General features: G+C 37.5%; 1 protein-coding gene across 1 annotated transcript; it reads right to left on the reverse strand.

The window, feature by feature from the left end:
- Positions 1-3,842: 3,842 nt before the first annotated feature.
- LOC140139683 (regucalcin-like) lies at positions 3,843-9,284 on the reverse strand. Its single transcript, XM_072161385.1, has 5 exons — positions 9,065-9,284; positions 6,829-7,011; positions 6,115-6,330; positions 5,218-5,349; positions 3,843-4,301 (listed from the first exon to the last, which is right to left on the reverse strand). Exons 1-5 carry the CDS (start codon positions 9,282-9,284, stop codon positions 4,078-4,080), a joined length of 975 nt encoding a protein of 324 aa, XP_072017486.1. The 3' UTR covers positions 3,843-4,077.
- Between the last annotated feature and the right edge of the window lie 3,468 nt (positions 9,285-12,752).

Raw genomic sequence — 12,752 nt, forward strand, 5'->3', positions numbered from 1 at the left:
TACCATTCATTGTTATTCAATTTATAAGCAATTTTTATTTTGTTACACTTACGCTGGGATCACTAATTGGGCCTGAAATAGTAGAATGAAAAAATAATAATAAAATATATCATTCTCTCGCATAGTTACAATTATGCATCTTTTGTGGTGGTTAAAGGACACTACATATTTTTAGAGTAATATTACTAAAAAGAAAGCAGACAATCGCCCTTTATTAAAAAGAAGAAACATTTACTTTGTTACAAAGAACAAAAGAGACGGTCTGTTTTATTAAAATCTGCCGCAATTTGACAAACCAAAACAAATGTAAGTTTTAATCTCGTAATTTAAAAGAACTCTTTATTATTGTTTTCATTCTAAGAAAAACAAGTACATGATTCATTGTTAAAAGTTCATACGTGCTTATTTGAACAAGAACTTGTATGATTTTATTATTGACATCAACAAAATGTGGTTATGATTAATATCAATTTTGTACAATGATTACAATATAATTTTGAATAAACATTGTTATGCTTTGTTATAATTTACTTTGTTCTATTGAGTCTTAATGAAACATCTTCATCTATTATGCGGATGCTATAATTAATTTCACGGTGGTTTGTAAAATCATAATCATGCTGTTTATGTGGTTTAAAAGTTCTTGACTTGTCAGAGGGAGGCGGAAGATTTGCGGTAATAGCCTGCTGGTCAGACCCAGATCACCAACTATAGATGTATGTTTTGTTTAATGAAGTATTTTCCTGTAATCAAGGTAATGTGCTTCCCTGTCTATAGTTAGGACCATTCAATGGTCTTTTTTTTATAGTAATTATCAGTTAAAGATACTTATTTTATACCACTTCCAACGCAAGACTAAACTTTATCCTCGCCCACTGACACGTGCCTCAAACAATAATAATAAACCCCTCAAAGAGCAGCATAAAGTTAGTGATTACCTTAAGGCATTCCCTTAATTTTTTTTCTATTTAATGGGGAAATATTTAAGGGAATAACTCCTTTAAGCTTTACCATACTTAATGCATAAAAGCATTCTATAGTGGCATCGTCTTCCATTATTTTTTCCTACCCAAAGAAAATGGTTGAAAATGAGAATTTTAGTGAACAATACTACTGCCCTCTATAATATACTTGAGTGTGAATAATAGTAATATAATGTGATGGGACTTGTTCCGTAAAGCTTAAGGGCGTAAACCACCAAATAACTTCTCCATTGAAAAGCACGTAGAAATCAACTTTTTTAAGCGGCGTTTTCTACCAGGCGTGACAATTTTAACGTCATCCCTGTATTAATTAAGGACTGAAATTTCATTTAAGCTTCAATTTTGGGGAACTTTACAGATTCAGTTTTTTATTAAAAAATGTTGAAAAGCAACGCCGCTATTTCAACGCCAAAACTAGCATTAAAACTTGTTCCGTTAGCAGTAATTCGGACAGGGCCTACTTTTCTGGTGAAATCGATTTGTATAATTTGTATCTATTTTAGTCATTAATAGGTTAGCATCTTTCATTTAAATCAGAACATGACAACCTCACGAAGAACATGGTTCCTAAGGACACCACATTGTCTCCAGTAGCCATATACTTTTAACCGGAACTCATCACCATTGCACCTTTCGCGCAGTGATTTGGTGTCATGCGCCCTTAATTAAGATTAAATCGCATCCTGGTAGCTCGTCCCTCGTTGGTCTAGTGCAGTGGCAGGGAATGCAGCGCAATGGTATCAAGACCTCGGGTTCAAGTCCAAGGGATGCCACTGTTGCATATAAAATGCAATTCCTGTTTTATTAGTAAATAAGCTATATGACTGTGGTGGTGCTAATTACCAGATTTAAAAAGCAATGGATGCACACCATTTGTCATATAGTGATATGCACATACGTAGTCACGTACACAAAATCACATATATTGGAATCTGTGACAAAGAGCGAAACTATGGGGCCCTGATTTGGTAAAACGATCTAACTTGAAATTTGGACATTTTGAGATAAATCAATATCTTGGGTAATGTGAGGGTGCTCTTTCCATTGGTGACATCCTCAAATCACCACCATGCTTCATTTTGAAAATAGCAGAACCTATCTTGACACTTTTTTGTCACTTTCCGTGTATTTAATGTGGTAAAATGAACTATCTCAAAGTTAGATCATTTTACCGCATTAGCCAAGACCCTCTATAGAGCGCCAGACAAACCCTCACACATTAATGATAACATGGCAAAACAACCTATCTCAAGATAGATCATTTTACCAAATTAATGAGTCTCGTTATGTTTATTTTTGTTACGGGGAAAAACAATGTAAAAGAATCTAACTCCCTAAAAATGGTTGTTATTTCAAAATGACTCAATCAAGATATTTGATGTGTTTAATAATTTATTTTATTCAAAAAGAAAAACGTCAAGTGTTCAAACTTAAAAGCTCTTTTTCTCAAAACAGCGATTTTCAAGTTAGATCACAGCCAGTGAGCTCTCGAATTTTCTGCACTCTTATGGTGATATGGTATTGCGCCCTCATCTCTTCAATACGCTTTTATGGGTTCAGATTATAGTGTTAAAATTACAGGTTTATCTTAAAACATTTTAATATAAAATATATTTTAATATATTTTGAAATATCTTAAAAGAACATTGAAATAGTTGTGTTTAGTGAATACTTTTGCTTAATAATAAATAATATTTTTTGCCATTTTATTTACACACGACACAAAAACTTATAACCCACATAATTAATCAAAAAGGTCCGGCACGTTCATGTTCCAGCATTAATACTTAAGGTTACAATGTTCCCTACCCCTTGCGAATATCACCCGTTCTTTCGCCCGTTAATTCGTAGGCCGCATACTCAACCAACGCTCATGTGGAGATGTAGTGTCTTATAGCATGTATAGTCAGTCATCTGGTGACACTTACCGCGCGATTTGACCCGATTTCTTTGGCATGCAATCAGTCGAGGTTTGAAGTTGGCTCAAAGTTGACGGGAAGAAACAAACAAATAAACACAATGATACGCGGGAACAAACAAAAGGATAACAATAATTGACCAGAAAATAGTTCCCCATACCACACTCAACCCAGCCCTACCATTAACCCATTCCCCACTGACCCGGACAATTATTTCACATGCCCATGTATTACATATTGTACATATATTCTGGATTCTCTGGAAACGGATCAGCTGTTGAGCTGTGCCTAGAACTTGCATGCATTGCTCTTTATTAAAAACGAATACATGATGCGCGGAAGTCAAATCATTGCTTCAAATAAGGCCAAAGTTTAAGAAAGCTTTTGGTGGCGCTAACTAGTAAATAGCTGATACGACGATGAGCATTCAGTGATGACGTGGGCCAACTGATTACATACTGTCATAGACTTGTCAGTGTTACCCAGGGTAATTTTACATGCCAATAGATTACACATACGTATTTAAGTTATCTTATTCTTCGCGTGTTCAATATCCTTAATTTTATTTAATTATATACTGTAAACACGGACACATTTTGTTGGCTTTCTATTTCGTCTGTGCATTCATTTCGTACGTGCACAATATTCAAATGGGCTAAGTAATTGACCTCGCTCATTAATTAATCTCATTAATCATGTGAGGGTAAACCGGGCATCACAATGCCTCAATGTGTGATCGTTATGATAATGGCTCCTACCAGTACCATGATCTTGATGATAGCCATGTGTCATCTGCTGCAAGCCATCGCAGTAGACCTAGAGTTCTTGTGGCGTCAAGGTGTGTTCTACCTCTCTGAATCTTATTAATCATGTGAGGGTAAACTAGACATTATAGATTAATAAACGTACACACATGCTTCTGACAAATGTAGATGCGGACCCAAGACCTGCTACTAGACCAACAGCTTCCACCGAGAGCTATTGAGGTCAGTCAAATTACCAATGTGAATATGTAGTCTATATTAAAACCGGGAGTTCCGTTGTCCCGTCATTTTATGTTGATATACTTAATTTCTATTATCTGAACTATTGTGCAGTAAATAATCATACATGAATTATTTTCATTCCAAATAAATGTAAAAGTGGTAGGATATTATTAGGCCATCAGCCAGTCTTTAAAGGTTGCTAAAAGGAATATCATTGTAAATATCGGCAGGAGGACCTTTAACCCCTAGTCCTTTGACAACAAAAACAGATCCTGCTAAAGGTTGATCTCGAAGCTGCTCACGTCTCATGCGGAAACTGGATGTTGTTACGTAAAGATCTTCATAGGTTGGTCCTCCAAAACAACATGATGTGATGTTGGAAACGGGAAAGGATATTGTCTGGATCTTTTTGCCTGTAACCGTATAAAACAAAGTCCTGGTATAACATTCTTATTACTTTAGTATGCCCTACAGCTAATCACAATTTCATAATTAATGAATAAGCAACAGCATGCCCGCCGGGGCGGCCAACCTATCAAGTTACTTCATCAAATGTGGCTCTCAATTTATGATGGCAAAGCCACTGCTGACAGTAAGCTTCAAACGTGGCTCTCAATGTATGATGGCAAAGCCACTGCTGACAGTAAGCTTCAAACGTGGCTCTCAATGTATGATGGCAAAGGCACTGCTGACAGTAAGCTTCAAACGTGGCTCTCAATTTATGATGGCAAAGCCACTGCTGACAGTAAGCTTCAAACGTGGCTCTCAATGTATGATGGCAAAGCCACTGCTGACAGTAAGCTTCAAACGTGGCTCTCAATGTATGATGGCAAAGCCACTGCTGACAGTAAGCTTCAAACGTGGCTCTCAATTTATGATGGCAAAGCCACCGCTGACAGTAAGCTTCAAACGTGGCTCTCAATGTATGATGGCAATGCCACTGCTGACAGTAAGCTTAACAACTCAACCAATACGAAGACGTACCTGTTTTAGAACCTAAAACTTGTTACTCAGACGTTATAATGGGATAAGCCTAATGTACAAATAATAAGTATAAGCAACGTAAATTTTCACAGGCAGTTGAAGCTAGCGCTGCTGAAGGGGATGTTTGGGAATAGTGGAACAAGCTCAGGCAATTGCTGCACGCGCAATTTGATATAATTCATTATGTTGTGAGAACAAAAACATGCTGTGGAAAGAACCTTTTAATATCTTATCAAGAATATATAACTAATTGAAACACGTTAAAGGCACAAGGATTATCTCGAACAGTATCGTGTCATAGTTCTGATAAAGGAGGACCAACTGATGACCCATGCGGAACCCTACCTGTATTTGGGTCGTACCGGTTGACCCGTGATCCCATATAACATGCAACCCATAGCATTCCATCTGAATCTATACACATTCCATCTGGGAAGCCCTCTTCAGATGGTATCTCAACAACATGACGGCGATTTTCTGTAATGTAATGAAGGCCACTGGTATTAGAGCAAAATACAATTAATTACTCTGCAGTAATTGTCATCAATTCTGTTTGACAGCCAAGTTCCCAACTAACTTTTTTTCTGTCCATGAAATGACAATGCTTTTTGATGCGAATGCCAATTTGTTATTATGATTCCTTGCAGTCCAGATGGAAATTCATTCCAGGGGTGGAGGTTGTTGCACCGGGTCTATTTGAGGTGGCTCCGGCCGCTTTAATGGGATCGATTTTCAACAATTTCTCTTCGCATAGGGGCATGTACCCCTGTCCAAGTATCCCTATAACGCTATGTCACTGTCTGACTGTATTATGTTGGTTTCATACTTTTTGCCACTTGCCGCTGAGCGGCATGACGCTTCATCATGCCACTTGCACTTGTCTGCAAGCGGTGCAGCACGCCGCTGAGCGGCAGCGGCATGACTCTAAAAGCCATTGTTGCCGTTCAGCACCGCTCCAAAATCGTATTTTGTTGTCATACGTCAGAGCGGCATCGCTCCGAGTTGACTTGGATTCAACTCCCAGCGTTGCTGCCGCTTGGGCAAAGCGGTGGAGTGATCGATATATCGTTGCAACTGCGTTGTGTTGCGACTGAGCAGTGACGCAAAATCATCTTCAGAGCAGCAAAGCGGTAAGCGGCAGGAAAGTATGAAACCAGCATTAGAGTTACGCATTACGGTATCACACATATCATGTTATTAATTGTTGTTCTATGTTTAATGACCAAATCGATCGATACATACTTATCGAACCCGATGTAATATCGTAATCAAATGCATCTACACAGCATGTTGAGGTATCGTTGAAGTACATGGTTCGTTTATCAGGGCTCCATGCCAGACCATTTGATATGGTGATCTTGACCGCATGTTTTGTCACTGTACGGTCAGGATGTAAGCAGTAGAGGGCGCCACTTTCAAGTGCATATCTGTGTGGTGGTTTTTGTTCAGCCAATGTTCCTATTAAAAAAAAAGAAACCATATGATCAAACCGAAGGACGAAAGGAGACATTGAAAGGTTGCAATGTTGCAACGCCAATTCGAACTCCCAACGTTTATGCCTTATAAATAATGAAAACCAGTAAGATTGAATTGGCGTACATGTAGTAGTAATTACTGACGGGAGAACTGAATCGCAACCACGGAAATATTTACTCTCATATAACATTGTATAACGATCGGGTGGGGTAGATGCTATTTTTACTGTCACTGTAAAATGCTAAAACAAGCCGACAAATGGCTCCATGTAATTGTGCGACCATCATTTGCGCTAATTATTAGCGACGCTAAATGGACCCTACCACCTTACCCGGGCTAGGTAAACCGTCATTTGTGTTAATTTTCGTATGACATTTTAATATTATGAAACTAAAAGTGGTTTCCTATTATTTCATGTGATAAATACTGCAACAATCCGAAGTTTCTATAAATTTTTACTGAATTGCTAGCAATATTTACCAGCCCAAAAGCGTCCTGCTGGATCGCATTTTGCATCATTGAAGCGATTAACCGGTTTATCGATTTCAACCTCGGCGATTTTCGTGAGTTTCCCGGATTCCCAGTCTAAGTAAGAAAACCGTCGCTGTCCTGCTATCAGTAGGCGTCCAGACTTGGTTGGCACTATCGCTCCAACATATTCACCTGCAGAAGATAAGTTAACAAATTAAATTTTTTGCCACACACAAATTATACCGACTGTTGGAGCACAAAACGGTTAAAGGAAGGTGACCTGATACATTTGGAAAATCAAATTCTTTAAAACTTACGTATAACATAAAATGTCGTCCCTTTCTTATGGAATTCCTGACATTTATACAGCGTGATAATATAAGTCTACAGTGTTGTTATTAATGATAATTATGAAGATCATGTAATGGTAATACATTGATATCATTATGAAAGACCCTATTTTTCTCATTAACATATTGAAATTAGGAGTTCCAAATCGGTGTATTTCCGAAGATAGCATCAAAAACTGTTGAATTAGTCTCAAACGTGGTCATGGTGGTATACCACAGTCGAGACTAATTCGACAGTTTTTTGATGATTTCTCCGGAAATATACCGATTTGGAACGCGTAATTTCAATACGTTAATGAGAAAAATATGAGCCAAAATCTGCATTTTGCTGGGATAAAGTGGTTGATGAGGCTTTCAATCAGGTTACCCACCTTTAACTACTAAACCTGCTTGGATCACAAATTGGTTTAACTTCTTTGTTGAACTTTAGCAGTTGACCTGATTGTGCTCGAAACAGCCTTAGCAGTTGTGCTTCAAATACTCGATACAATGTAGCCTACATTATGAAAGACAGTCGATACAATGTACATTATGAAAAACCATATAACGTTTTAAAAAAGAGGCAGACCGTACGTCCGTGATTTTGGTGAGTTATCCGGCATCCAATCTTAATGTTACAGTATCACATTGTAAGATTCATACAAGATATGAGTATCTTCCGGTATTTTTTATTATCTGCCTTTTAAAATTGAACAGCATTGTTGACACGTTATACCATACTCCAGAAGACAGAATACACAGTTATTATCATCATATGGCGATAGACAGGATTAGATTTTCATACACGAACGCTTGACGTAAATACAGTTCCCAGCTTTCGCATGTATAACGGCGCGGCAGTTGAGTCGTTTCGATCAATTTTAAAATGGCAGACAATAAATTGCTATTTCATCTGAAACCAAGCACTGGAGTTGAGGTGTTTCCGTAAGATCCTCAAGATCTCATATAAAGACCATGTGACGAACTAGGGTGAAGACTAGGGTGAGGTGCGGACTAGGGTGAAGCAAGCTATTGGTCCCTATGAAGACCTACTAACAACAGTCAGGCAACGTAAACTACGTTGGTACGGCCACAACTCTCGCTACTTTGGTTTAGCAAAAAGGATCCTACAAGGTACTGAGCTTTGCCACCTCACAGAGGGCAGCGGAAGACGGAAGACCAAGCCGGTTAAGGGAGCAGTAACCCAGCAAACACAAAAACGTTTTTAAAACGTTTTTAATAAGTTATATTTTGGGTTTTGGTTTAGGTAAAAACGTTTTAATAACATTAAAATGTCGGGTTATATAAAGATCATGAAATCGTTTTAAAACGTTTTGTATGACAACCAAAAAACAATATTTTTGAAATGTTTTCGAAATGTCATTGTAAACTATTTTTGCAAACATTTTTATATTTTGTCAACACTTAAATAACATAATGTTAAAATATTTGCACCCAGCAAACACAGAAATGTTCTTAAAATGTTTTTTACAAAACGTTTTAATAACATTTAAATGTCGGGTTATACATGCATAAAGGTCGTGAAAACATTTTAAAAACGTTATTGTAAATATTTTGGGCAAACATTTTTTTGCAAAATATTTTTCCCACCCCAAAATAACATTCTGTTTAGAATGATTTGTACCAAGTTTTCACAAATGTTTTTGGAATGTTATTAAAACGTTTTTATACCCTTTATATAACCCGACATTTAAATGTTTTCTGTAAAACATTTGTGTTTGCTGTGCAGCAAATTACCAACAAATGTTATTTAATGTTATGAAAACGTTTTATACCATTAATGTACCCTTTATATAACCCGACATTTCAACGTTTTCTGACAACCTTTTATAACCTTTTGCGAATGATGTCGAAAACGTTTTGTGTTTGCTGGGAAGCTAAAACCAAGTACTCACCAACGGTTACAGTTTCCACTGTATTTGTCCTTGGTGTGTATCTGTGTATTTTTCTTGAGTAAATCTCCACGTATAGTAAAGATTGTGTCTGTGGCTCCCAGTGTGGCCCTTCTAATAGAGCATTGGGACGGGTGGTGCATCGGAGAATATCGACTGACATGGCTCTGCGAAACGATGACATCCGTGATACGTTAGTAGCTGCCAATAGAAATGTTCTCATTTCTTGATAAAACGGTTTTGTTAAACAAACGTTTGGTTACGGGTCCATTGTATTTAGATTTGGTATTTCGTGAAACTTCAATAGGTCTGACAAAGATGACTGACAAAATTATTCACAGAATATATGTTCGGTTTATGTAGCACAAGCAAAACTCACGTCAATTAACTTGTATATCAGAAAACAAAGTTCGAATAAACTTTGGTATTGACGATGGCCGTTTGCAACAAGGTCATATCAAACCACCTGTTGCCTTTTTCCACAGAAGGTATTATGCGTTTATTTAATATTAAATATAGACAGATGTATAGTGTGACAACCAAATCGAACTTTGATCGCTCCAAAGTGATATTGAATTTGTGGGTATCCAGATTCTAATTCACAATTGTGATACGAAAAGATTTTAGAAAATACAATATTATTTCTTCAGAAATATCCCTCAGGAATTTAATTTTTTTAACTTTGGGAAAACTCGACCGAGTTTTTAATTTCCTCTCTTATTAGTAAGTTACATCATCAGGGAACTTTGATCTCTGGGAATTGCGACTGATAAAGATCACGATTCTCACAAGTGGTACTTCATCCATGATGCACTTATGGTCCATGGCAAGCCCGATTCGACCTTTGTGGCATTAAACCCAGTTAACAGGAAATTAATCCAGTAAATCGATTCAGTAAAGCAAATAAGCTCCTGCATTCGATCACTAACGGCAACCAGCTTCGGTCGATTACCCCAGCTACAGCGTGTGTAAACTCTAATTTGCATAGAGGCTGTACGTGAAATTATTGATTGGCTCCAAACAAAGGATTTGAACCGGTGCACGTAATCATGGCGCAGTGCAGTCCATTCAATCAAATGTTGTCATCAACCTATTTGATCGCAGTGCATTGTTATGTATGTGAGACGAACTGTCGCGGTTGATTGCAATCAAACAAACGATGTCTTATGTATTACTTTGTTCCGTGATGAAAATCGTGATGTTTTATTTAAGGGCGTACTACACCCATATATTGGTTTGATTGGTCTAAAAAAATATTTTTTCATTGATAGCTAGGCGATATATGCACGGATCATGTGAAATTAACAAAATTATGAAAAAACATCGTTTTTCACCTATTTGTCTTAAAGTTGATTGGTTGATAAGGACGCTTATTCATCCCTTTTTAAGGGATTTTTTATTTAGCGAGAGTACGTAGTCAATCTCCATAGGGATGGGCGATACCAGCTTTTGGTACCCATTGTCGATCTAGAGCAGTCAGGGGGTGCGGGTCGAATTTGTAGAAAAAAAATGAAAACAAAAATGGCCGCGGAGCGCGCTTGCGCGACGCAGGGGGTTGTCTGAGGGAGGGTGTTCCCCCCTCAGAAATAAAAAAAAAAAACGTGTGCAAAATGAAGATCTAATTGAAGCGATTTGGTGGACAATTTTGGCACTATTATGCCTACTAGTGTAAAATTTTAGTTTGGCGGCCGAAAATTTGTGAGAGCCTTTCGTGGACAAGTTTCGAATTCCCTATTATCGTAGGCCTATAAATTGTTTTAAGCATAAATCGGCGAAAGCAGAAGCGAAAATGGCCACTTGTATATCGATTACGCAGGGGAGGGTAAAATGAAGACTAAATTGAAGTGATTTGTTGGACCATTTTGGTACTAGTGTGTAAAATTTTAGTTTGAAAAAGCCGCAAATTTGTAAAATGATGGTCCATGAAACCTTCCTTGGACAAGTTTTCCCTGTAAGCCTATACCGCAAATTGGGCTTAAATTTGCAAATGTTGGAAGAAGAGCGAAAATGATCATATGTTTATCCACTACGCAAGGGGAGTCTGAGGGGATGTCCCCCTGAGAAGTTTGAAAAATTTGCAAAATGAAGGTCGAATTGAAGCCATTCGGTGCATTGTTTTTACACTACTATTTGAATCAATTGCTTTAAACAGAAAAAGGGCCCGAACTCAATTTGCAAAACTTGAGATTGGCAATTACTAAAGCATGCATAAATCGATGAAGTCGTTATGGAGTCCGTCTTAATACTGACTTTGGTGGCAAAATGTGAGGGGCCCTGCATATCGGCGGACCCGCAGTAATTTTCACATGCTTTTAGGACGAGGACCCGCCTTCAAGCAATGCCTAAAATAATCGCAGGCCTCTATAGGACCTACTTCCAATCGTCCCGACTGTGCGGTTATTTACACATGGGTCTACTCAATTACGTGCAATTTAGTTTCTCTCCTCCTTTCCTCCATTTTCTCTTCTCTTTTTCTCCTTTCTTCCCCTTCTCTTCTCTTTATTTATTTATTTGGGGGGGGGGGGGCGTCAGCCACCTGAATCCGCGCCTTAATTGAGTCAATGTGTAGGCCTGTGTTGGGGATTGGAGGGGGGTACTGAGGCCTACCACATTTAATAACGAACTTACTTACTCTTTGTGGGATTTCGAATCGCAACACAGGTAATAATAAAACCAGTAGCAAACTTCACTTTACCAACAAGATACAACAACTTTAAAACGTTCTTTTTAATTAATGAAACAAAGCTTATTTTTGACTCAGAGTTTAAATTTAAGATGCTAGCCGAAGTCAATAACTTTGCACATTCTTCGGGTTCCTTTGTTTCCACTCATGTTAAAAGAAGACATAAAACCTGATGATCAGCTGACTCTTTCTGTTGACAATTTAAGTTTAAAACATTATTAACACAATTTTTGTGTTGAAATTAATTGTAAACATTAAACAAAACCAATACATTGGCTATAGTTTCAAATCTTTCATAACATATAACCGTGGTGTTTGTAAAATATTTTGTAAAAGATTTGCAATTAGGCCTACTTTGATTGGATTCGAACATTGCAACTTTACAATGCTCAAGAACACGAAAACTTCGGGTGTGTGAAACATTGTGAAAAATTGTATGAAATGAGGATTCCTAGCGTAAACTAGTTTCTATACACTTTTAAATGTGAATGATAGGAGGTCTGTAGGCTAAAGGGGCCCTGAAAAATTTTTGTGATGAATTTTTTTGCTTCAGCCCCCAGCAAGTGTTTGTGAACGGTCGACGGTCCCTATAGGCCTACCACACACAATTTATTCGCTACCTGAAGTCGCTAATAGAGAATGAAAGATTTTTTTTCAAATATTTGTTTTCAATTTTCGAATAATTATTTTTGTTTTCAATAGGCCTACGTTCCATAAAAATAAAAGTATTGTAGGCCTATCGGAAAATGACCGATACCAAAATGGTATCGAATCGCCCACCGCTAGAAAAACCAAATCATGGCGTCTGTACAAAAATGTATGCGGAAGTCTTTCGGCAAGCGAATACAGTGAGTTTCATGGATTTATACTGGATTTATACTGGATTTGTTTAAAGTGGAATGATTTCATCATGCGGTACAGGTAAGTCCCATTTAGCTGTTATCATTGTGAACATACCGATTCACATTACAAATGCATTATAAATCATGTTTTGTAAGCTTCCCGTAT

This window comes from Amphiura filiformis, chromosome 18 (assembly GCF_039555335.1).
Source record: "Amphiura filiformis chromosome 18, Afil_fr2py, whole genome shotgun sequence".
In the NCBI taxonomy this organism is placed as follows: domain Eukaryota; kingdom Metazoa; phylum Echinodermata; class Ophiuroidea; order Amphilepidida; family Amphiuridae; genus Amphiura; species Amphiura filiformis.